We start from the raw sequence: 25,227 nt of genomic DNA, 5'->3' as shown, positions 1-25,227 counted from the left end.
AAAAACTGCACAGGATAGAAAGGCTTAGAAGAGCACGTCATGAATTTTTTTTAACAAGAAGAGTCAGAAGGTTATGGACCTGCTGAGCACTGAGCATCACCTTAAAAAATGAAATTGATTTTGTCTTGGGAATTAACAGGTTACTGATGGAGTCATTTCAGAATCCTGTTCTACAGTTCAAACCACTTAGAGCAAAAATGAAAATCAGCATGAAAAAAGAGGTAGATGAGAAGACAATAGTTATAGTCATAATAATCCCCAAGAAACCTTATCTAAATAAGAAGTTGAATATATTAAATTAGAAATGGGTAAAAGGACCCATTTACTGTGATTATAATCATTGACTCTGATTATCATCATGTCTTAGAGAAGAAGATCATTTGAAGCAACCAGGGACATTGAGCCTTCCATTTCCAGCCTTCTTTTGCTTTATTCCCTTTTAGGTATTCAACCTAAAAGCGAGTCTCTGCAGTTGATATGCTGTTTCCTTCTTCTATTTATGCATATCCTTCTCCTTGTCTCCCTCCTCATCTCTCCTTTCAGAATCCTTCAGGGCTCAGCTCAATTGCTATCTCTTCCATTTATTCTTTCCTGATCCCTCTGCTACTGCAGAGCAGGGATTTGAGTGGGTATTCAATAAATGTTAATTGAATTGAATTAAGTAAGATCATTTTGTCCCCATTCAATTCAACAGACCTTTATTAAGCACTCACTATGTGCAGTGTACTGTGTTAGAACTGATAGTTGGGGGTAGGGAAGGAGAGAATACAGTGTTTAGTTAGTTAAATCCTAAATTAGATGGGGTAGAATTTTGCATTGTCCCGGCTACTAGCATTTAGTTAGTAAAATGACTGATTTTTTTTTTTAATTTTTGTTGATATGTTTTTATATCACCAGATTTCCACCTAGTATCCCTCCCCCTCTCCATTCCCAGAGAGCCATCCTATATAACAAATAATATATTTTTTTTTTTTTAGTGAGGCAATTGGGGTTAAGTGACTTGCCCAGGGTCACACAGCTAGTAAGTGTTAAGCGTCTGAGGCCGGATTTGAACTCAGGTCCTCCTGACTCCAGGGCCGGTGCTCTATCCACTGCGCCATCTAGCTGCCCCACAAATAATATTTTAAAGGAAAAAAAGAAAAAGAAAAAAATTAGCAAGACAAATCAATTCATTGAAAAAGTGAAAATATGTACAATGTGTCACAGCCATGGACCTCCCACTATGACAAAGGAATAGACTGGGGGAGTCTTTTTCTCTTCTTTGGAACTATGCTTGAAAACAAATTTCTTTTTAGAAGACCATAGAGGATCTTAAAATGATGGTGGTTTAGAGTTGGAAGGGGTTTTAGACATCATCTCCTCCAGTCCCTTCCTATTACAGGTGTGGCACCTGCAGCCCCTGAACTCCAGAGAAACAGCCCAAGTTCACACAGGTAGTCAAGAGTTTCTAGTTCAGGGCTGACTCATTAACATTGCACTGCCATGTGTAAAGAAGCTCTTTTTCTCATTTTTCCAGGGAACTTCCAACCTCCAAAGCATGTCCAGCAGACTGACCTGGCTGCCACACTAGCAGTGGGCCTTGGTTTGCCGATTCCAAAAAATAGTGTGGGGAGCCTGTTGTTTCCAGTTGTGGAAGGAGCAACAATAAGAGACCAGCTGAGGTTCCTGCACTTAAATTCTGTACAGCTCAGCAGACTGCTGCAAGAGAATGTGCCCATGTATGAGAAAGGCAAGTCACTAGTTTTCTCTCTTAGGAGCTGCTCTTCCCTTTGAGTACATAGACTTTTTTCTAACATGTTTGTTTTTTTTTTTAAACTGAAGCTGAGGGAATAGAAATGAGGCATAGTCAGTTGTTTTCCTGTATGCAAATGCTTCTGTTCACTTTTTTTTTTGTTGTTGTTAAACTGCTGTGCTCACTATCAGCAAAATCTGTGCATGAGATTATCTACATCAGGGTCACTTCTGGAAAGGTTTGGCAGGCCTCCTCTTTCTCCCTGTGGCACTTAGTGTGAGTTGGCTGGCAGCGTTGAGGGAATAACCAATGGGAAGATGAATTGTTTATATGCCTGTTAAAGTAGTTTGCTACTGTTAGAATGGGTAAGGCATATTGTAGCAATTTTTAAACTTTATTACTGTTGGGCACCAAATAAAGAAAAAGAAAGAAAGCAGCAGAAGTTAGTGGAGGGACAAAGAATGGGGGGAAAAGGGTGAGGGGAGAGAGAACTCATCTGTAGAGAAGAGTGAGTCAATTGGGAGAAAAGATGGTGGCTCACCGATTATGGTCATTGTTTTTGTTTTTAAGTATTTCTTAGCTACTATTTGAGTCCTGCCAGCAATCTGTGATCTGACAGATGAAGAGATAGTAGGGAGTATTAAAAAACATATAATTGAGGTGCCTAAGATAAAAATATAAATTACCAATATGACTGGTAAATCTTGCTAGACATACTCAGTATTTTTTGTTGGTGATGACAGATTTCAAAACACTGCAATTGATTAGGAATCAAGAGTATAAAGGAAAAGCTCATAGATATCCTGTATATTAGGACAAGTTTGTGGTTAACACGTGCTATTTCAGTCCCTGGTACTCGAGATAGATCACCTTTGCCTCTTTCAAAAAATGAGCCTGGGAGTACCCCTTGCTCCCAGAGTTCCCATGTCTTAGTGTAATTTTAGGCTATTAAAACTTAAAACTTCATTAAGACTTTTGGTACACCCTATATAATAGATAATTGTCCCTTTTTGGTCCCTCTGGAAGAAAGCATCAGAGTACCATTGGTGCATTTTGTCTGGTGGGAATGGTTGGCTAGGGAGTTAGGCTTAGACTTTACTTTTTAGGGCTTGACCAAACTGTACCGAAATAGTATTAATAGAACTATGCCAACCCAGAGAGAGTGGTACAGCTTGTGACGGGTGAAACTAAATGTGTATGGTTACATTATCTGTCCCCTTTTGGGGAAAGCTAACTAGGACAACAGTTTAACAGTTTAGGTATTAAACATTTATTAAAATATATTAGAGGTTAACAGAGGGCAGCTAGGTGGCGCAGTGGATAAAGCACCGGCCCTGGATTCAGGAGGACCCGAGTTCAAATCCAGCCTCAGACACTTGACCACTTACAAGCTGTGTGACCCTGGGCAAGTCACTTAACCCTCATTGCCCTGCTAAATAAAGAAATAAAGAAATATATATATAAAAATTAGAAGTTAACAAAGACAGAACAAGTGTTTCTGAAAGAATAGGAAAACATAGCCTACCCTTGAGGAGAAATCAGAGCTCCGAACCCCACAAGGTTCCAAACACCAACTGACCAAACCAACTGCCTTCCACACTACTTCAAACTGATTGGTTGAGGGTGGTCACATGCTCACACAGCAGGGGGTCTATTCTCACATACACTGTCTCATGCTCACACAGCAGGGGACCCCTGTAATAGTAATAGTATTCTCAAACTGCCCCCTGTGCTTCATTAAGAAACAGTTTTCTTAAATGAAGCAATAACATTACATAAACTTATAATTAACAATGTAAAGGGAATAAAAAGAGAGAAAAGAAATTGAGCGATGCATTGACAAAACTAAAGAGGATACTCCCCTTTAGTAGGTGGACATTACAAATAGTGTATGCAATGAGAAAAGGAAAACAGGAAAATGTCCATTCAAGTCTTTAGAAATCTTTTCTCAGATGATTCTTGGGCTGTTCTCTGGGTATAGCTCTGGATTCTGGCTCTGGATCTTGGGCATGGTCTCAGGTGTGTTTGTAAAAACAGTCTTTCAGGTGTTTCAGATACTGATGATCAGCTAGAAAGTCTCAGCTGGAGAGTTTCTTACAAAATTGATCTTAACACAATTTTAAATAACTTTGCCAAGAACCAAATCAAACAATGAGAATTCTCAAAAACATGTCTAAGGAAATTCAGAATCTTTCATAGATATAATAAAAACAAAAATTGAATTCTTTTTTTCTTTTTTAACTTAATATTACTGTAACATTCCCCCCCCCCCCATGGAGAATACATTGAGAAAGCAATTGTGATATTAATAAAGAAAATAATTTTTTATCTTTGTTTCATCACTTTTTGCATCATCTGCCTAATTATCCTCATGCCATTATGAGAAATTAAAGAATCTAATATAACTATTAACAGATGTCAAGGCCAAATTCAACATTGTATCCATCATGACATCTGAGATAATTATGGGGTTACCATAAAAGGGTAGAGAAAAGAAAAGAAATGAGCATTACCAAACTTCATGGTTCTGCAGACAGCTAATGCAGTATGTTGAGGGGAAACTGAGTCAGGCTTAATCAGATGCATAGAATTGAGATGTTCATGGCATCAGGCATATAGGAGGGGAAATCAAAGTCAGGCATAGAATGAAATAGCATAGCCCAGCTGTCTGGTGCTTTGTAGGGGAAAATTAAACCAAGAGAATCCAACCTCAACTCTTGCCAATAGCCATTCTCTCAGCCTTTCCCAAGGCAGTGCAATACCTAGACTTGGTGCATGTCTCCCCTTCTGTGACAGTTCAATGCCTGCCCTTGCATGAATTCCTCTCATGGATGACTGGCATCTTGACTGCTCTGATTTCATAACTCAGAATAAAGGCAATTAATGTCTCAAATGGTAAATTCCCATAATCCAAGTCTCATGTGGATTTAACAACTGAAAATAATGACAGCAAAAAATATGAATTTGTTTTGACTCAGAATATAATATACAGTATACAATAACTTTTTTAAAGCTTAACAAACATAATACTTCTAAAATTAATTTACACTTGTCATGGCAACCAATTTACCAAGAAAATACTTTATAGAATTTGATCAAAAATCAGTTGGAAAAACAAACAATTTAGAATATGGAAGAACAGTATTTCCAGAATTAATATTGTATTATAAAATCAAAACCATCTTGCATTGGTTCAAAAATAGAGATACACAAACAGAACAAAATATACATGGAAGAATGAGTTAATGAAATTCAATAGTTTACATGTGCTGGTACTGGTTTTACGTGGGAGCAATGGATCCATGAGTCCTTCTCTCTGATTTTAATGGCAGTCAGAATTGTTAGCAATACCTGGAAAGGACCTTCCCAAGCTGGTTGAGTTCTACTAGTCTACTGAAAATTTTTAATATATACACTGTCTCCTGGTCTCAAATCATGTAAGGAGAACTCCAAGGGGCCAGCCTGTACTGCTGCTCCTGCCTCATGGAGTTCACATAGCCTGGCTTGTAATTCCTGTATATAGGAAGCAACAGAGGTATCTCCCCCCACCAATGATGTATATACTGGGAAAAAGGTTTTGCTTGGATAGGGAGATGGCCAAAAAGCATCTCAAAAGGTGATATATGTAATTCTCCTCTTGGCCTGTTGCACAGATAGAACAGTGCCAAGGCTAGAACATCAGGCCACTTCAAATGAGTTTCCGTGTACAATTTTCCAATCATGATCTTAAGCTCTTTATTCATCCATTCCACCTGGCCTGAGATTTGTGGGTGATAGGGTGTATGGAGCTTTGCAGATACTCCCAGGAAAGAATAAATTTGGGATAGAACAGAATCAGTAAAAACGTGTGCCTTTGTCAGAATCAGTGTGGGCGGGTGGACCAAAGCGAGGAATAATCTCTTTAAGGAGAATTTTTGCAACAAAGGCAGCCATGGCTCTGGGGCTGGGGAATGCCTCCACCCAACAAGTCAGCTGATCAATTCTAACAAGACAGAACTTAGAACATCCCACCTTGGGCATTGTGATACAATCACTTTGTAAATGTTCAAAAGGTGTATTTGCCAAAGAATGCCCTCCATAAGCTTTAGCCTGGAAGACATGTGGATTACGAGTCTGACAGGCAGGGTAGGAGGCACAAACCCCAGAGGCCACATGAGTAACTCCAGGGCAATCCAAACTCTGTTTACCGAGTCCACAATTCCTCATGTGCCCAAATGGCCTCTTCTATGAATAGATAGGCAATGCCTGGTGGTAGAAACTCCGAGGGAGAAGCGGCTTTCCCCCCAAAGTCACCCAGATCCCATTGACCTCTTTGGCCTTGAATTTCTTTTTCCACTTCTCTACTTCAGACTTACTATAAGTAAGAGAAATAGAATCATCATCAGAAGATGCGAGGTTAAATATATGTTCAGGGGCTTCCAAAGCAACGAGCTTAGCAGCACCAGCAGCTCATGCATTCCCTTTTGAGACAAGGTCACTTTTTCCTGTGTGAGCAGGACAATGAACAATAGCTAGAGCAGATGGAAGCTTCAGAGCAGATAAAAGATCTTTAACAAATTCCCCATTAGCAATGGCTTTGCCTGCAGAGGTTAAAAATCCCCTCTGCAGCCATAACATTCCTACAGCATGGCAGACACTGAATACATATCTGGAATCAGTGTAAACAGTAGCACTTTTTCCTCTGGCTAGGTGACAGGCTTGTGTGAGGCCACAAGTTTGGCAGCCTGCACACTGAGATGGGAGGGCATAGAAGCTGCCCAGATAGTATCATAATTAGAAACTACAGCAGCACCTGTATAGTGGGTTCCCTCATGTATAAAAGAGGATCCGTCAGCATAGAAAATAAAATAAGGGTTCTGTAAGGGTGTGTCAAAAAGCTCATCATGAGCTTTCTCAGCTATGTCAACTAGGGAGGTGCAGTCATGCAAAGGCTTTCCCGAGAATGGCAGGTCAGGAAGCATTTTTGTTGGGTTAAGGACTGTACAATGCTTTAAAGCGATTCTTTCATTTCCTAGCAGGGTTACTTCATACCTGGTGAGCCTTTGATCTGAAAAAACCTGTGTCCCATGATGCAGTTAAGAGAGCCTCAACTGTATGATTAGAGGGTTACCTAAGATCAAATCAGAGGCTTTTTCTACCAAAAGTGCAGTAGCAGCCACGGCCCAAAGGCAGGATGGCACTCCAGCAGCTACAGAGTCAAGTTGAGTAGAATAATAAGCTATTGGGCACTGGACAGGCCCTAATTTTTGAGTCAGGATCCCAGAAGCTACTCTTCTCTGTTCATGTGCAAAAAGAATAAAAGACTTACTGCTGCTGATAACAAGTCCCGTTTTAATTCTGATGTAGCTGAAAGATGCTGGGAATCCAGCTGTAAAGGTTCTGGGACAGAATTTTTGGTTAGAGATATAAGAAGCTTAGTAATTTCACTAAAAGAGGGTATCCATTGTCTGCAATACCCAGCTGCTCCCAGAATAGCCCATAGCTGCTTCTTAGTAGAGGGAACAGAAAATTGTTGAATCGTCTGAACATGCTTAGCGGAGATGGATCGCGGGCCAGTGTCCAAAACAAACCCAAATATTCCACCTGAGGTAGGCACCATTGTACCTTTGACTTAGAGACCTTGTGGCGTCTAGTAACAAGTGGCGACTGTCTTCCTAGGAAATCTCAGCATTAGGTGCAGCCAGGAGTAAGTCATCTACAACTGTAGCCAAATAGTATTAATAGAAATATGCCAACCCAGAGAGAGTGGTACAGCTCCTGTCTTTGGCCTGACTTCGTTTAAGAATTTTATCAGTGACTTGGAGGAGAGCAGCATAATGCAGATAATGCAAATAGAAGAGATACCCAATACATTAAATAACAGAATTTTGATTCAAAGAGATATCAGCAGGCTGGAGCAATGGATCAAATCTATTGTGATGGATTTTAATAGTGATAAAAGGGAGGAAGGGGGAGAATCACCACCACAACCTTCCTGTAGAGCCTTCGTTGTAGTGTTGGAGGTGATGGTTCTTGATGATGGGGCTAGGAGAGCAGAAATTCTGTCATGAGGATCCCAGGCTTGGCATCTAGCTAAGGTCAGAGGGGCACTTCTTCAGCTTGGCTGAAAGATGATGACATTTTTAGCCATTGGAACTCTTGAGGACCTACTGCATCATAGATGAGTAGCATCTCTGCATCCGTGTACCTAGAGGAATACCTATACTAATGAAATCACAGGTCATTGAAATTATTTTTTTGTTTGTTTGGTTTTTGTGTTTTGCTGGGCAATGAGGGTTGAGTGACTTGCCCAGGGTTGCACAGCTAGTCAAGTGTTCGAGGCCAGATTTGAACTCAGGTCCTCCTAAATCCAGGGTTGGTGCTTTATCCACTCTGCCACCTAGCTGCGCCCCCCCTCCCCCACTGAAATGGTTAATGTAGATGATAAGCCTAACTGTACTTGTGTTCGTACTATAAAATAATAAGTACAAGCTTGGGAAGATGTGACTAGCCCCCAGTTGATGTGAAAAAGAGCTGAATGAACGTGTCAGAAGATGAATATGAATCATTGTATTTGTGATATAACAACCACAGCTGGTAAGATCTTAGAGCACGTTAATTAAAGTATCATGTCAGTCACAAGGAAGGTGATTGCACATTGCCTTTATGAGAGCACAGCTGAAGCGTGGAGTTCAGGTTTGGAACGGTGAGACCTGCTGAAGCAGGCCCAAACTGGGTCACCAGGATGGAAAAGGAACTTAAAATCATGCTGTGTGAGTATTCCTTGAAGGAACTGGAAGCATCCAACCTAGAGGACAAGAGACTTAGGATGGACAGGATGGTTGACCTCAGATATCTGGAAGGTTTGTGTAGAAGGTGGGATTAAACTTGGTTTCTCTTGGGAGGCAGAACTAAGGCCAAAGGGATTTTATTTCAGTCATTTCACTTCTGATATTAGACACGCCCGGCCTGTCCAGCTCCAGAGGTGCAAAAAGTCTACGACAGTGTCTGGAAACCTGTCTTCCAAATGCTAAGCATATAAAGGGGGCCCACAGGGAAGGAGAAGAGAAGCAGTTTGAACAGGGTGACTAAAAGAAGGATGATAACAGCATTGGCCTCCCAGGATCGCTGTGAGGATCACATTAAACATTTGTCAAAGCATTTAGTGCAGTGCCCGGCGTGCAGGAGATGTCAAACAGCACTGGTTTCTTTTTCCCTCTACCCTCCTCTCTTCCGTGGTCAGAAGTTACTGAAATGTGTTCCTCCATTTGTACAGTTTGTTTTCATTGACACTAACACCCCTTGCTCTGGATCAGTATGGGGAGTCATGAGCTCCCTTTCCTTGGATGTACTTCGGAAGAAATTGGATAAGCACAGCTGAGGGTATTGTAGTGAGCTGGGTTCCATGATTACTGAGGTTTCTTCCAACTCTGAGATTCTTCGTTGAGCTCTACACTATTAGGGGCTTTCTAGATAGACCTTATTGGCTGGAAAAGTGTTCATTGGGAAAATATTAAAACAGTATGATTAAACACTAAAGTGTTCACCATGTTGGCTATTTTTCCCAGAGATGTCTTAGATTTTCATTATATATGGTTTTTTCCTGAAGTTTCCATTAAATAACATGAAGTATCAGTTGTTTTTTTGAAGTATCAGTTTTTAAAATGACTTTTCTAGTTGTCACATGTAAGAATTTAAAGATAAATGACAAAATTTCCTTCTTATAATTTACTGTTTACAACTTTTTTTTTCCTTCTTATGTTAGATCCTGGATTTCAGCAATTTAAAATATCAGAAAAATTGCATGGGAATTGGATCAAGCTCTACTTGGAGGGAAATAATTCAGAAGTCCTTTTAAACCTTGGCAGAAAAGTTCTTAAGCAGTATTTAAATGCTTTGAAGACCCTGAGTATGTCACTGAGCAAACAAGTAGCCCAATATGATATATACTCAATGGTGATTGGGACTGTCATAGTCTTGGAGGTATGGATTGTTATTTGTTAACATTATAGTCATAGACCAGCACTACATAGCTCTGCTCTGTCCACCAAAATGCAGGCATGCTTTGGGTGTCCTCCAGGTCCTTTTGTCTTCCACTACAGCTCTCCTCCAGTGTCTCATAGTTTGGAAAGGGGCCAGTTGTGTCAAAGGGCATCAGGACAGTTCATTCTCTGGCAGGTTCTTCCAGATTGGAGCATCTTTGAGTGCAGGCCCTGCCCCAGGCTGTGTCTGCTCTCTATGAACCAGCCTAGCTAAGCTTGGAAAGGTACATCAGCATCAGAAAGTTGACCATCAGGTGATTAAAAGACTTGACTGAGCTGTGCAGTAGCCATGTGGATGAAATCACTGACAACATTAAAGAATCATCCTTGTCTGTCATTTAAAACATGAAAAACCATCATTTTCCCACTTTTGGAGCCTTGCCCTGGGCTTTCCTGATCTTCACGTGATATCATCTCTGGGCATAGGTCAGCTGTCAAATGCTCCCCTTTGACTTGGTTACTTAGTGAGAGGAAGACGAGGAGGAGGAGGAGGAGGAGGAGGAGGAGGAGGAGGAGGAGGAGGAGGAGGAGGAGGAGGAGGAAACTAGGAGAGAGCTGCCCCCTACTCACCTGCTGTCATTAACTTTCTAGCACCTGTGCTAACCAGTACTGAAAGAAACTAGTCAATGCATCGTTTTAGTTAGTTGTAAATCAAATTTAAGAAACAACATTTGGTTTCATTAATTTCCTATGTCAAGTATGATGTATCCTTGCTGGAATAAACAAGGGCACGAGAAGTACATCATCTATTTTAAATCTAGATTTCTTAAAATTTAGAAATTTGTGCATCATGACACTTTTGCACTTTTCTCTTCTAGGTTCTGATTCTGCTTTTGCTCAGTACCCCGAAAGCTTTGTGCCAGAAGGCTGAGTTTGAGATTCCACTGTTGTCTTCCTTGTTTTCTTTGCTGTTTTACTTGATGGTCCTTGTTCTCTCTTCAGTCCATGTTATCGTGTGCACCTCAGCTGAGAGGTCATGTTACTTCTGTAGTGTCTCTTGGCTGATGGCCGTCATGGTGATGATGCTGATTTCTGCCCTTCTCTGTGTGATCTTATGTCTTCTCACAAATATGTTTGAGAATGTCAAACCTCCAGCTAAGGTGAGATGCATTTCTTTTTTGGTTTTGTTAGTAAAGTTGTATTGAAGTTCTTGGTTTTTAAATCAAAGTCATTGCCAAGTATACTTTCCCTTAGCTACCTTTGCCCTTCTCTAGCCAGTGAGCCTTCCTTTGGAACAGAGAAAAAACAATGAAGCAGTCAGCTCAGAACCACATCTGGAAGCATATGAAACATTTCTCAGTCGTGCTTGCCTACCTCTCTAAGGAACAGAGGGAGGTGTGTGCCTTCCCTTCTTCAGTCCCAAAATTGGTGAAGATGCTTAACCAGTATTGAGTTTCCTTTTGGTATTTTTTAGTTACATTATTTTATTCATCTTGTTTATTGTTTCCTTTGTTCTGCTTACTTCTTTCTATAGCTGTTCATACAAGTCTTCCCATGTTTCAATTCCTTATATTTATTGTTTCTTTCTCTTTTTTCCATTTATTTTAAATTATGGACTTAAACACCAACAAAGAACAAAAAAGAGAATTGTATGTGAACTTGTGACTTCAGTGGTGCAGGGGACTCTGGCAATGCCCTCTGCTAACGAAGCATTGCTTTCTTTGCAACTTAAAGTATTAGTTACCTCCAGCATTAATTGTTCAGTATGTGACAGACGTAAGACTTTGACCCAGGTCCTCCTTAATGAAGCTGTCTCTCTAGCTCCTATGCCATACTGCTTCTCCTCTGCTGGTGAAATTACAGGTTCAGTCCCTGCCTAGTCCTTGTCTTGTATGTGAAACCATAAATTTAGGTTTTGGTTTTTTTAAGTACATATTAAACCTAGCAAGGTAGTAATGAAATCTCTCAGTGTATGTCCCCTTTTAAACTTATTTTTTCCTGTGCATTTTTTGTTTTGTTGATTCTTTTTGGAGCATCTCTCTCACTTCTGACTTAACTTTCTCCCCCTAAATAGAATCCCTACATAATAACAAGTAAGAATCATCAAACAAAACACATCAGTAAATTGGTATTGTCAAAAAAATGCAAGTCTCATTCTATACTTCTAGTTTGTCAGATCCCTGCCAAGAAGCAAGAGGCATGTGCTTCCAGCATCTACTTCTGAAGTTGTGATTGGTCATGGCATTGATTAGAATCCCCCAGGTTATTTGCCTTTAAGTTATTGTGGTCATCGTGCATGCAAATTATTGTCCTAGCTCTACTCATTTCACTACATTTCATACAAATCTTTTTTAAGTTTCCTGGAATTCTTTGTATTACAATTGTTATTTCTCACAGCACAATAATATTTCATTATATTCATGTACCATGACTCGTTCAGTAATTCCACAGTTGGTCAGCATCCATTTTGTTTCCAGTTTTTTGTTTCTATATAAAATGTGTATATAAATGTGGGGGCTTTTTGTCCTTGAGGTTATATGTTCAACAGTGGGATCAGTAAGATATGGTCTTAAGAATTTTGTGCTTGCCTTTCCTTGTGGCTCATGTCTTACAGCAGTATTTTGCTTCTGTTGTTTCAGAGTAACCTTAAGTTCAGAAATGTCAAATAGTATTATCAAATTGAATGATTTTTATTACCTATTGTAATTAGGCTAAAAATTGTAGACCATTGGCTTTTTTTTTTTAAGTGAGGGAATTGGGGGTTAAGTGACTTGCCCAGGGTCATGCAGATAGTAAGTGTCAAGTATCTGAGGCCGGATTTGAACTCAGGTCCTCCTGAATCCAGGACCAGTGCTCTATCCACTGTGCCACCTAGCTGCCCCGGGCTTTTTTAAAAAATAAGTTTTTATGGATATCTTTTGTTTATATATCACTTATATTTTCTGCTCTATTCTTTTCCTTATTCTCTCCCAGAGAGCCATTTTTTTCTTTAAATAAATAATTTAAATAGAAGGAGAAATGAAAAAAAGTTCTGTAAAACTAACCAACATGCCCCCCCCCCCAAAAAAAATCAGGTGTTACCTGCAGCATTTCAGATCCATGGACTCCCTACTTCTGCAAAAGAGTTGGAGGCATTATCCTTTCATATTCCTTCTTTGGAGGCAAGCTTGATGACTATAATTTCAGAGAACCATTGACTTTCTTACAAAAATCCAAATATCTAGTTAGTGCAATTTAAAAATTATTTGACCAGTCCACACTTAAGTTTTTGCTAGTTGCATATTAAGTGCTAGTCAGTGAGAGTAATACAGAAGTGGATATGGTTCCTGCTCCCAAGGAGTTTATAATGTAACTAGGGAGATGAGACTAACATTTGAAATGATAGTGAGCAGTATGGTATAGACGGCCTACTGAAGGAATTCAAAGAAAAGAGACTGGAGTAGTTAGGCATATGTTCTTAGGGAAGTGGGATTTGATCTGGGTCTTCGAGGATAGGTGGGTAGGATCTAGTCTCTGGCAAGAAGAGGAGAAGGCATTCCTGGAAAGGGGAACATAAATTCATTAATGCACAGAGAAAAGGATGTTTGGAGATAAAAATGAAAATCACGGGGTTTTAGGTAGTGCAGAGACTGACTTTACTAGGGCAGCAAATTCATGGTCAGGAGTAATAGGGTACCTTGAAATTGAGATATCAGGGTTAAAATTTAGTGCAATAGGAAAAAGAGAACCATCAAGCTTCAGAAGGTTTTTGAGTAGAGACGTCACAGAGGACAAGCTGCATTTTAGTTATAACTAAAATGGTGGCACTGGGAATAGAATAGTGGGAGGAGAGTTTCAGGCAAGAAGGCTCTTGAAATAACAGGTACAAAATGGTGAGGGTCTTAACTGAGATGGTCACAGTGGGAATAGAGAGGAAAGGATTGGGGTGGAGACATATTTTTGGAAAAATGGACAGTTGCTTTAGTCTAGGAGTTCAAGAAGAGGAATGAGTCCAATAATTACCCAAGTTGATACCTTGATAGTATTTACAAATATTTGAGGGATAGAAACGGGCTTCAGGAAGTGGATGGTAAGTTTAATTTTGATCATATTGAGTTTGAAGCAACAGTGAAAGACCCAAGTAGAAATATCTAGCAAGTGGTTGTAAAATTGATCCTTGAAACCATGAGAACAAATGAGAGATTACAATAAACAGAGAGAAGTGTTGGAGAAAATCTGTTTTTACTGATAAAAAATGACAAACTCTTGACAACAGTGTTTTACATACATAAATGGACAAAAGTATCACTAAGACTATGTTCTAAAAGGATTATAAATGGGAGTGTACCTTAGTCCAGATTCAGGTGCCACAGACAAAAGACTATGAGAGGAGAACTGGCCTTGGAGGCTTCCTGAAAGCTCTTTGACCAAGGACACATCACTTAACCGTTCTTGGGCTTTTATTTCCTCCTCTATAAAATAAGGGAGTGATCGTAATAGGACAAGGTAATCTCTAACATTTCTTCCAGTTCTGAAATTCAGTGATTTTGTATTAGATCACCTTCCCTTATTTATGGAAGACCAATCAAGGAGAAAAGGACCTAACAATTACACTTCCTAATAATTAAAGCTGTGCAAAAAAAGCTGCCTTCAGAGGGGGTGGGTTCCCCTTCCTTAGAGGTCTATAAATAGAAACTGGATCATTCGTGTTGGGGTAGTTGGCCCCTGAGATCCCTCACAAACCTCCAATTCTGTGATTGGGCAGCCTCTTCACAGGTGTAACGATTGGAATGACGCCACCTGCTGCAGACTTACTGTAGAAGAGTTCCACCCATGAAGCGAAAGTCTTTGAGGGCAAGACCAGGAGTCTTTTCTTTGGAAAAGGAAGTGACGCGGGCTAGTGGGAGGAGGAAGGCAGAGACTGGCGCTCAGTCTCGCTCTCTTTCCTTTGGACTCTGGTGGAGAGCGGAGCTAGAAATGTGCTCTCCCTTTAATAGATAGATGAATGTAGGCCTTTCTCTCTCTTTACCAAATTCTTATTCTCCTTAATAAATGCTTAAAAGTCTAACTCTTGCTAAAGCTTATAATTTATTGGCGACCACTCATTAAATATTTTAGACAGTTTAGCTAGAATTTTAGCCCTTAACACAGGTGACTGTGACTTCATTATCTTTTTCACTAATAAAATAGGCAGCCATCTGTTGTGCATGGCAAAGGGGCTGACCTTTCTTGAAGAAAGAAGTTGGATTGCATACTTTCTTGGAGCTTCTGGGCCTTTAGAGTTCTTTGACTTATCCCTAGACTATTCAGGCTTTTTCTTATGATCAAAACAAGACACTGCATGATAGACCTGGGACTTTGGGTCATTTTAGGGGATGTATGCTTCCCGTGACTGATCATTAACATGAAAGAAAGAAACTAGCTGGAGGCTATGTTCAGATAGCTTTAGAAGAACTCCTATTTTGTCTGTAAACAGCTAGAGAGCCAGGAGGGTGTAGTGGAAAGAACATGGGACTTAAGCAGCAGGAACTCTTGAAAATAGAGTGCTTTAGGTTTGCAAGGCACTGAGGTAGGTAGTTCAAATACTGTCTATTTTAGACATTAGAAAACAAGCTCAGAGAGGTGGACTTTCTTACCTGTGATCACATCAAGGATACAAGTTTCCTGACTACAAGCCTAGCACTTTAACCACTACACTACCCTGCCTCCCTGACTTGCAGCCTGGCTTCACATTCCACTTCTAGTGCTTACCAGCTGTGTGACAATATTCAAATCATATTCTCAAGACTGTCTCCCTGTCTCTAATGTCTGTAGAATCTTCCTCAAAGGGTTACTCCGAGAACCCAATGAGATGTTGTATGTAGAGTACTTTGTAAACCTTAAAATTCTATATAAACGTCAACCATTATTATTATTTTTTTGTGTCCCTGTTAATAAATAGGTTTCTCTCGTGCCCTGGAGGAAAATGTGTTACTGTGAATACTGGGGAAGGGACATCTTCCACATTCTCTTAGACTAGTCCCATTATCCCCAACTTTGTTCAGGGAAAGGGGAAAATCTGTTGATGGCTCCCCAGACTCACTATGGCTATGCAACCATAGTAGATGCTATCACTTTGCTCCCTTTTAAAGACATAGGAAGCAAGCAGCAGCTCTGTTGAGATCAGTGGAGACATACAGTGTATAGCCTTATCCTTTTTCCCTTCTGTTAACTCCAGGTCTTACTTGATTTCAGCAAGGTGGTCAGGGTTGTCTAAGGACAAGGGGTTCTATGTATTATCTCTCTGGATGTAGCAGTGAAGGGACTGGTGTGCTGCTATAAACTCAGCACCTGCACAGGCTGGAGAATTGAACTTTGTGCCAGGTGATACGACATTTAACCTTTTTAAAGCAATATTGATTTTGATACACCTTTTCAGTGGAATATAGGTTGTCTTAATGCCATGGCAGGCATTCTGTTGTTGGCTTTTAATAGTTCTGGGCAAAGCGTTATTTTCCTCTGCCCCTGAATATAGTTTTGATGTGTTCTTAAGCACCTTGGGTCAGCTGCAGAGATCTCTCAACTATATGGAAGCTTGGTTCAGATCAGAGAATTGTGAAGATATGAACCTGGAAAGTGTAGCCAAACTCTGCAAGATGGTGGGGGGACATACTGACTGTGGAAATACTCAGACTGATCATATTCTTTTCTAGGACCTTCATCATGACACAGTTCCTTTAAAAGTTGGTCATTTGATGTCAGAATTACAGTATACTGACAGTATCTGGTAACAGATGAACATTTTCACACGTACTTTGCACCTAAATGTAAGACTTGGGTTCAAAAAACTGCTTCACAGGTACAAGATGTAGGAGGTATGGCTAGACAACAACTCATCTGGAAAAGATTTGGGAGTTTTAGTGAACTACTGGTTCAGTATTAATGAGCATTTGTGACAAGGACAGTAGAGCTGAGATAATAAGAGAAGCGTCATGGTCAAGACTAGAGACGTGGTAGACATGATAGTCCCTCACTGTTCTTGCCCAGGCTGTACAATGTCTGAAAGGACTGTGTTTTGTTCTAGGTGTTACATGATAGAAAGGACACTGATCAGCTGGAGAGGATCCATAGAAGGGTCAGAACAGTTGAGGGCCTTCAAGATCATGCTTCAGGATGATTGGTCGAGGAAACTTAGGGTGTTAATTTGGAGAAGAAAAGCTTTGGGAGTGACAGGAGAGCTGATTCAGGTTTCGGAGGGGCAGTTATGTGGAAGCAGGATTGGACTTGTGCTCCTTGGCCCCAAAGGCAGAATGAAGTAGTGCTGAACATGGAGTCGCAGGACCTGACTTTGTCATCCCTCTTTTTCCACTGATAACTAGTGTGGCTTGGGCGAGTTACTTAAATTCTCCAAACCTCATCTGTAAAACTGGGGGTGGACTGGGTGACTTCTGTGGTCTCGTACAGTTGTATGTCTGATCCTCAGTTGCAGAAAAGTAGATTTAGGCTTGATTTTAGGAAAAAGCTTCCTAACAGGGTGACCCAAAATTCAATTAGGCTGCCTCAGGAGGTGGTGAGTTCCCTGTGGCTGGAGGTCATTAAAAAAAAAAAGACTGAATGACTATCTTACTTGTTAGGGATGTTGCCAAGGTAATTATTGCCTAAGTTTGGTCTTTAAATTGTCTTTCAAGTATGAGATTGTGAGTCCGTGATTCCCAGAAGTTAAATGACATTGACCATCAATGGAGAGTTAGAATCATTGTGTGTTCTATTTTTGGACTACTACCAGATCCCTTTTTTCTCCTTTCATAAATGAAAAGAAAGGGCCAGTTCTTGCCTTTAGTTTGTAAACAAGATTAGTAAGGGAAAAACTCAAGTCTCTGATGTCGGATGTTAAACGAAGTAGAGAATTGAGACAATTATCTGAATATTTCAGGCTCTGTCCAAATTACTTTCATCTGAGGTAGTTGAATGATTCAGCCCTTTATGTTTGAACCAAACTGGACCGCCAGTTGTGCCTGCCTCTGTTCATTTAGACAAGCTGCCTCCATGTCTAGAATTTTCTCCCAGAATCCTTATTGGCCTTTAGGACTTGGCTCACATGCCACTTCCTTGGTGAATGAAGCCTCCCCTGTACTCCTGCCTTCCCTATCCTCTCCAGCTTGTGCTCACTGCTTCAAATGACCTTAGCTTTACTTCCTTACATGTTGGCCCCAGGTCTTCTTCCTTTCCTCTCTCCTGCTCTCCCCTCCCCCTCCCCAGATGTCAGGCACTTGAGGGCAAGAACTTTTTTTTGGCACAGGGCAATGAGGGTTAAGTGACTTGCCCAGGGTCACACAGCTAGTAAGTGTCAAGTGTCTGAGGCCAGATTTGAACTCGGTTCCTCCTGAATCCAGGGCCGGCGCTTTATCCACTGCTCCACCTAGCTGCCCCTGACTCTTTCATTTTTGTTATTGAATTCACAGTGTTTCAAACCATTTTAGGCACTGAATCTATATTTGTGGAATTGAACAGAAAAATTCAGGTAAAAGTGAAGGTTTGTTCCTGTCTCACAAATGATTTTCACCTTACTTTGGTCATATAAACTTTAGTTAAAGGTATTTATGGTTGAAGTAACTTTTGAAAAACATTTTTATTGATCCCTTTTGTCTTTATGTCCATTTCAATTCCAAATACAGACCTCCACTACTCAGAGAAAACTGAGCCCTTGACTGAGTCTAACAGTATATTCAGTGTTCTGTACCCATAGGCTCCCACCTTTGCTCAGTTATATTTTCATCAACATTGCTTCTTCTCTGTCCCTTGGAAATATTAATTTTTTTAAGTATGAGATAGCTCTAGGTCAGCATTACTAAAGGCACGATCTTGCAGCACAGACTTAACAATAAAATTAACCTTCTTGGAGAAAAATAGTGGCAAATCCAAAGAGAAATGTGACTGTTGTTTTCCAGGGTTTTTTTAAGGGTCTTTTTTAGGGGAAGGAGTAGGCAATATGATGCATATGAAATAGGTTTAGTGCCCTTCTCACATGATCATTCACATTGGCCCATTTCTTTCTACAGAATCCAGCTGCCTCCAGTTCCAGCTGGTCGGGATTAGATCTGCTTATTTTATTTGGAACTCTGGGCCACGTTCTGAGTTTGGGTGCAAGCAGCTTTATAGAAGAAGAACACCAAACCTGGTATTTTCTTATCAATACTCTTTGTCTAGCTCTGGGTCATGAAATATGTAGAAACCACTTTCTTGGGAAGGAATTTGACCATAATGTAACTGTGGAAAGGAATTTTCAAAAAGAGGCAAACAAGGTTATACAATACAAAAATGACCATGTGGATGTCCCAGAGTTCAGCAAAATGCACAAGACGTTGTCTTCTTTGGAACTGCCAGAGGGCTATGAAAAGTGGTTGGGATTGGCCAGTCCATGGCTTATACTGATTTGCTGTAGACTTCTCCGATCATTAAATCAGACAGGAGTGCAGTGGGCTCATCGACCAGATTTTGGCCACTGGCTGACCAGGTAAGAATGTAAAGTGTTAAATTCTTTTGCTCTTGAGTTACTGTCTTCTTAAAAGTGAAAAGTTCATTCATATTTTTACATTCTTTACATCAGAGCTCTGTATGGATATAAAAAATATTTTAAATTAGAGGAGGTGAGAGAGTATCCCTTAGTCTGTAATGTTAGGGGAGAAATACATCTTGAGAGCTATCCAGTTGGTACTAACTTTACTAGCTTTGGGTGTGTCATCACTCCAAATTTCATGCTCATTTTAAGTGCAGTTTTTCCAATAGAAGTCTCACCAGTGACTAATTTTGGAAAAAGATTTCTAATGGTAACTAGTCACCCAGCATTTCTGTGCTAAGCAGTGGAAACACAAATAAAAACCAGTCCCTGTGCTCAAGGAGCTTACATTCTAACAGAGGAAGCAGCATGTATGTGTCTATAAATATGTGGATATAGATGTATTCATAGATCTATATCTGCATATCCATCTGTATTGGGAGGGAGAGAGAGCACACGTATATATAGTGCTTTAAAATTCGCAGAACCTTTACATATATTACCTGATTCGATCCTTACAGCATCTCTGTCAGGTAGCTAGTACATTATCCTCATTTTAGAAAGAAAGCAGCTGAGACTTAGAGGGGCAAAATGATTTGTCCAGTAACTCAGCTAGTCAGAATTGGGGGCAGGAAGTGACTGTGGGTATTCGTAATTCCATGTCCAGCACTCTATCCATCATGCCATGAAGCTTCACTGCTACTGTATGCGAGACTCATACAGAGATAAACAGGCCACCTTAGATGCAGGGCACTAGGAGCTGGGATGACCAGGCGATGCCTCATGTAAAAAGGTGTATTGGAATTTTCTTCTGAAGGCAGTCGGGCATTCCAAGGGCAGCCATGAAGAGGAGGCCAAGCAGTGGAGTAATGTGTGTGAGGTGCAGCAAGACTGACTCTAGAGCAGGCGAGTGGAGGGCAGTCACATGGAAGACTGGAACGCCAGGAAGGGACCAGGTGGTGCATGACTTTATGCCAAGCAAGGGAGTTTGTATCTAATCTTGGAGGGAAGAGGGAGCCACTTAACCGCCATGTCCAATTGACTCTTCTTGGCCCTCATCCTTATTGACCTCTCTCTATTTTGATCACCTTTGCCTCCCAGATACTCTCTCCTCCCTGGGGTTTCATGATCCTGTTCTTCCCTGTTTTGCTTCCTGCATGTCTACCCTCTGTCCAGGCTCTTTTGTTGGTTCCTCATCCATAGGCCCGCCTCTGATTTGTACATATACTGCTGTGCTTGGGTCCCTCTCTGTGTTCTCTTTCTTAGTGACTTCCTCTGTTCCTGTGGGTTCAATTATCATGTCTATACAGATGACATGGGGCAACTAGATGGCACAGTGGGTAGAGTGGCAAATCTAAAATCGGGAAGACTTGTCTTCTTGATTTCAAATCTTGCCTCAGACACTTACTGGCTGTGTGACCCTGGTCAAGGCCCTAAACCCTATTTACCTCAGTTTCCTCATCTGTACAATGAGCTAGAGAAGGAAATGGCAAACCAATTTTTGCCAAGAAAACTCCAAATAGGATAACAGAGTTGGACATGACTGTAAAACAACTGAACAACAACAAAAATAGATGACTCCCAGATTTATATATACAGCCTCAGTTTCTCTCCTGAGCTCCAGTTTTACATCATGAATTAATTACCTATTAGACATTTCCAACTGGATGTCTGGCAGGCATCTTAAACTCTTCATCTTCAAAACAGAACCATTTTCTTCCCTCTGTCCCTCAACTCTTCCTTCTTCCAGACTTCACTGTTTCTGTTTAAAGGCACCAACATTCAGATAGTTGCCTAAATTCAAACCTCAGATTCACATTTCTTCCCTTACCCTCACCTCCTCTTCCCCCACCCCATATGCAGTCAGTTGCCACGTCTCTTTAATTTTAACTCCACAACATTTCTCAAATCCACCCCTTTTTTCTTGCTCTTGTAGCCATCACTTTAGTTTATTCCTTCATCACTGGCCTCCCCATTCTCTTATCTCTAAAATCTATCCTCCACATAGCTGTCGAATTGATATATTTTTAAATTTAATTTCATTTTTTTCAAATTGATATTTTTTAAACACAGGTCTGACCATGTCATTGATCTTTTTAGGAAGCTCTGGTGCTTTCCATCTGAATAGAACATCAAATATAAATTCCTCCTAATAGCTAATTGTGTAGCTCTTGCTATGTGCCAGGCATTCTGCTAAGCACACTATTATCTGTTTGATTCTCATTGATACTTGGAAGATGGGTGCTATCATTATTCCCATTTTACAGAGGAGGAAACTGAGACACTAATTGACTTGCCCAGTGTCACACAATTTTTTTTGGGGGGGGGTGTTTGTTTGGTTTTTTTTTTGGCGAGGCAGTTGGGGTTAAGTGACTTGCCCAGGGTCACACAGCTAGTAAATGTCAAGTGTCTGAGGCCAGATTTGAACTCAGGTATTCCTGAATCCACGGCTGGTGCTTTATCCACTGCACCAACCCAGTGTCACACAATTAATAAGTATCTGAGACTAGATTTGAACCCAGGTCTTCCTGACTCCAATCCTGTGCCACTTAGCTGCCCCAATGCCCCAAATGTTTAGCATATAAGCCCCTTGACAATTTGACATCAGCCAATCCTTCCCCTTTGTATATTCTCATCGCATTTTTGTATCCCAGTCAAGCTGGCCTATTGCTATTCCCATTTGTGACTTTGGTCCTCTGTCTCTGTGCTTTTGCATAGGTCGCCCCCATGCCAAGTGTATTCTTTTCTCACCTCTGCCAGTTCAAATTCCAAGTTTCCTTCAAGGCTGAACTCATGTTACCTCCTACGTGAGACCTGTCCTTCTTTGTCCCCATTTGCACGACACCTCCACTTTTGAAATTGCTTTGTATTTACTTTACATTCACACCCACATGAACGTGCACACACAATTATTGTATTTATTTTTCTATTCTCATATTGTTTCCTTCCAGTAGAATTTCCAATACTACTTTAGGATAAGGACTGTTTTATATTTTTGTCTGTGTATTCACAGCACCTACTACAGTGTCCACTAAGTACATGAGGTGCTTGATAATTGCTTGTTGAATGAATGTAGAATGAATCTCCATTAATAACAGTATTCATCATGCTGAGATCTGCTTGAATTCCTTGTGATCATCTGAGTTGTTTGCCTGGGCCGTTGGGACATGTAAGTGGACATGGCCTTTGGAGCACTTGTGCCCAGAGCCATGTAGGGCACATGGTTCTTGGCTCACTGACTTTGGGATGAGCTAATGAAAGCTTTTCGTTTCATTAGATCATTAATGAAAACCTAGAGCACACATGGAGATAATTACACTGTTGGTTCTAGAAAAATTCATTGAAGGAGTTAGTTGGTAACTTAGGCGGCCTGAGGGGTACTTGAGAGAAGGAACGGCTAGCCGAGGGAGGGAGGCAGGAACAGGGGTCCAGGAGATCGGGAATGCTGTTGCCTGATGCTGTTCCTCCATTTCTACGTGAGAACAAACTTCTCAGGACTACTCTTCCTCTATTGGGTCTCCCTTCCTCTTCCTTTTCCCTCCTTTTTCTCTCTTCATCCATCAGAAGATGTGGGTAAGTTGGGAATGAGGACGGTAGCCAGAGCTGGTGATAAGCTGGTTATTCAGGTATTCCAGAGAATTACAACCTTCCTCCCTCTCAACCTTCTTACATGAGAGAGAGATCATCACATGATTTCACTTTGCAGTGTCCTGAACTGAATGCAGATCCCCAGTGGGTACAGACAGTGTACAGTCCAGGTGTTTTATTACATACCTATAGTGAACCGGTGTCCCATGGTTAAGGAAACTATAAACCACTCAACTGTGATTTACAGAATAAGATATTATAATTGGCAAAATAATTAGTAGTAACACACAGTTTATCAGTAGTGTAGCAAGCTGAGATTTGGAATAAATGTCACATTTTTCTTGGGTTCTTCCTATGTATAATTATATATATGTAAAATAATACAAAATTATGCCCACAGAGAAGTTTCATTCTTTGTGCTTATATCTATAGCATCTGACGCAGTGTCTTGCACATTAGAGCTTAATAAGTAATTATTGATTAATATATTTTCGTTAACTTGGCTTTTAGGGGCTAGTCTGGGAGCATAACTATTATTTATACCACAGGGGAAAAATTATATTGAGCAACTTCAGATTTCCAGGTAACCATAAACTTTTGGAGCCTGACTTGTCTGTAAAAGTTAGGGATGCTCTTGTTAAAAGTTTTTATTATTTCGGCTGACCCCATATACGCTCTGAAGATCATTATCCCAGCTCCCAAAACAAGGCTATATCTCCCCCTCTAGGTTCTAAGGGTACCTCTGAAGAGTCGAGGGAGATTAATGCCATTGTTTTTAGCCTCCCCCGCAGTGTGTTTCCCCCAGGATCATCAGTTGAATCATTTAGCCAGTTCCAAGATTTATAAGTTGAACCATTTAATCAGCCAGCCTTAAATTGTTTTAAGAACATGGTATTTACCGAGATGGTACAGTAAGAGCAGTTGTTAACAAAAATCTGTGTCATATACTCCCACAATTACTTACTGCCCCAGGAATAGTGGGCTCAAGCTTAGAGAGCACTTGTAGCATAGAAGTGACTCACTGCTCTTGGTTTCTGAAAGTCTTCCCTTTCATGGGGTACTCAGGAAACCCAAATAAAGCATGATGAATCTTCTATGTCTAGTTACCTTTGGCTCCGGCAGATGTTGCCAGCTACTGGCAGCTTCGGGGAATTCTAGGATGATGGGAAGATGGTAAGTCCCAAATGCTCTGGACCCTTCAAAGTATGCAAGATTCTTTTCCAGTCAGAATAAGGGGCAGGGAGGGGAGACCTCAGCCAAGGTTGGAGCTGCCTTCCCTCATCCCCAATTGGTTCTATTAAAGGGTTTAATGAATGAAACTCTTGCTCCAATTTTTGAAGTTTTTTCAAAGAAAAACATCTCTTTATATTATTTACTGTGATATACAAATGTTAACTTTTTATTCAGGAAATAGTAAACAGAAATATGATTATGTTTTTGGACCTAGTTATTTGAACCAAAATCTAAACAGTTTATTCTGAAAAATAAGAAAACATTTTAAATGTACATCTTAGCCATTAGCAGGTGCTATAGATTCTTAGAAAGGCAGTAATTAGATTATATGTGGCAATAATTTGTGGCATTTTCTGTTTCATTACAGCTCTGATCATAAAGCTGAACTCTCTGTTCTGGCATTTCTCTCCCTTGTTATGGTCTTTATTCTGGTTCAGAGAAGATGCTCACCTGTTTCAAAAGTAGCAATGGCACTAGGGCTCTTGGGAGTCTATTGCTATCGAGCAGCATTTGGAAATGTCTTTTTGCCATGGCAACGAGACAACAAAGATATTTCTAAGTAAGTTCATAAGCAGATATGTAAATCTTGTTTTGGATCTATTTTAATGACTTGTGTACTGAAAAGCATTGTGCTGTTGCTTAAAATGTCAGTTTAGTTCTTAAAAGTCTTGGATTATGTTTTTCACTAATTGTAATAAGGTAAAATTTTAATTAACTGCAATCTGACTAACCATTTTGCTTTTAGGAGGAAGAGGCACACTTATGAGGACTTATTTAAAAAACAAACACACAGAAAGTTCCCCAGCTTATAAGGGCGTGTCATAGAATCAATAGGAAAAAAAAAGAGAGATTTCTGCTCCACCTTGAATTGACCTGAAAATTTGAGGAGACAGAATTCAAGTCTGCTGAAGTATAGTAGTAGTAGTAGTAGTAGTAGTAGTAGTAGTAGTAGTAGTAGTAGTAGTAGTAGTAGTAGTAGTAGTAGTAGTAGTAGTAGTAGTAGTAGTAGTAGTAGTAGGCCTCCACCAGTTGCGGACGACCGTGGATCAGTGCCTTGAAGAGCCACAGGCCACAGTGTGGCTGTGCAGTCCGATATGGGAGCCGAAGCTCCTGAGTGACTTATAACCGGTAACTGCCACATCCCGTGTTGTATCTACCCTATGAGAAATAGCTGGAGTATCCTCTCCAGGGCGCTGGCC

At 40.5% G+C, this 25,227-nt stretch overlaps 1 protein-coding gene across 6 annotated transcripts in view; it reads left to right on the top strand.

Annotated features, from left to right (window-relative positions):
• PIGG (phosphatidylinositol glycan anchor biosynthesis class G) overlaps positions 1-25,227 on the top strand; it is a 105,476-nt gene that overhangs the window by 24,315 nt on the left and 55,934 nt on the right. For 5 of the 6 annotated variants that reach the window (XR_006353656.1, XR_006353654.1, XR_006353657.1 and 2 more), the window contains 5 exons: positions 1,517-1,729; positions 9,477-9,694; positions 10,572-10,853; positions 18,711-19,165; positions 24,396-24,587. Coding sequence is in view for 1 of the 6 variants with exons in the window: in XM_043973288.1 (XP_043829223.1) it covers positions 1,517-1,729; positions 9,477-9,694; positions 10,572-10,853; positions 18,711-19,165; positions 24,396-24,587 (1,360 nt within the window). In the remaining 5 variants the exon portion in view is untranslated. The remainder of the gene's footprint in view (positions 1-1,516; positions 1,730-9,476; positions 9,695-10,571; positions 10,854-18,710; positions 19,166-24,395; positions 24,588-25,227) is intronic. The other variant, XR_006353658.1, reaches the window with a different exon arrangement.

The sequence above is a fragment of the Dromiciops gliroides genome, chromosome 6, assembly GCF_019393635.1.
Source record: "Dromiciops gliroides isolate mDroGli1 chromosome 6, mDroGli1.pri, whole genome shotgun sequence".
Lineage (NCBI taxonomy): Eukaryota > Metazoa > Chordata > Mammalia > Microbiotheria > Microbiotheriidae > Dromiciops > Dromiciops gliroides.
The sequence above is the reverse complement of the archived record's forward strand: the minus strand, read 5'-3'. Positions and strand labels throughout refer to the sequence as shown.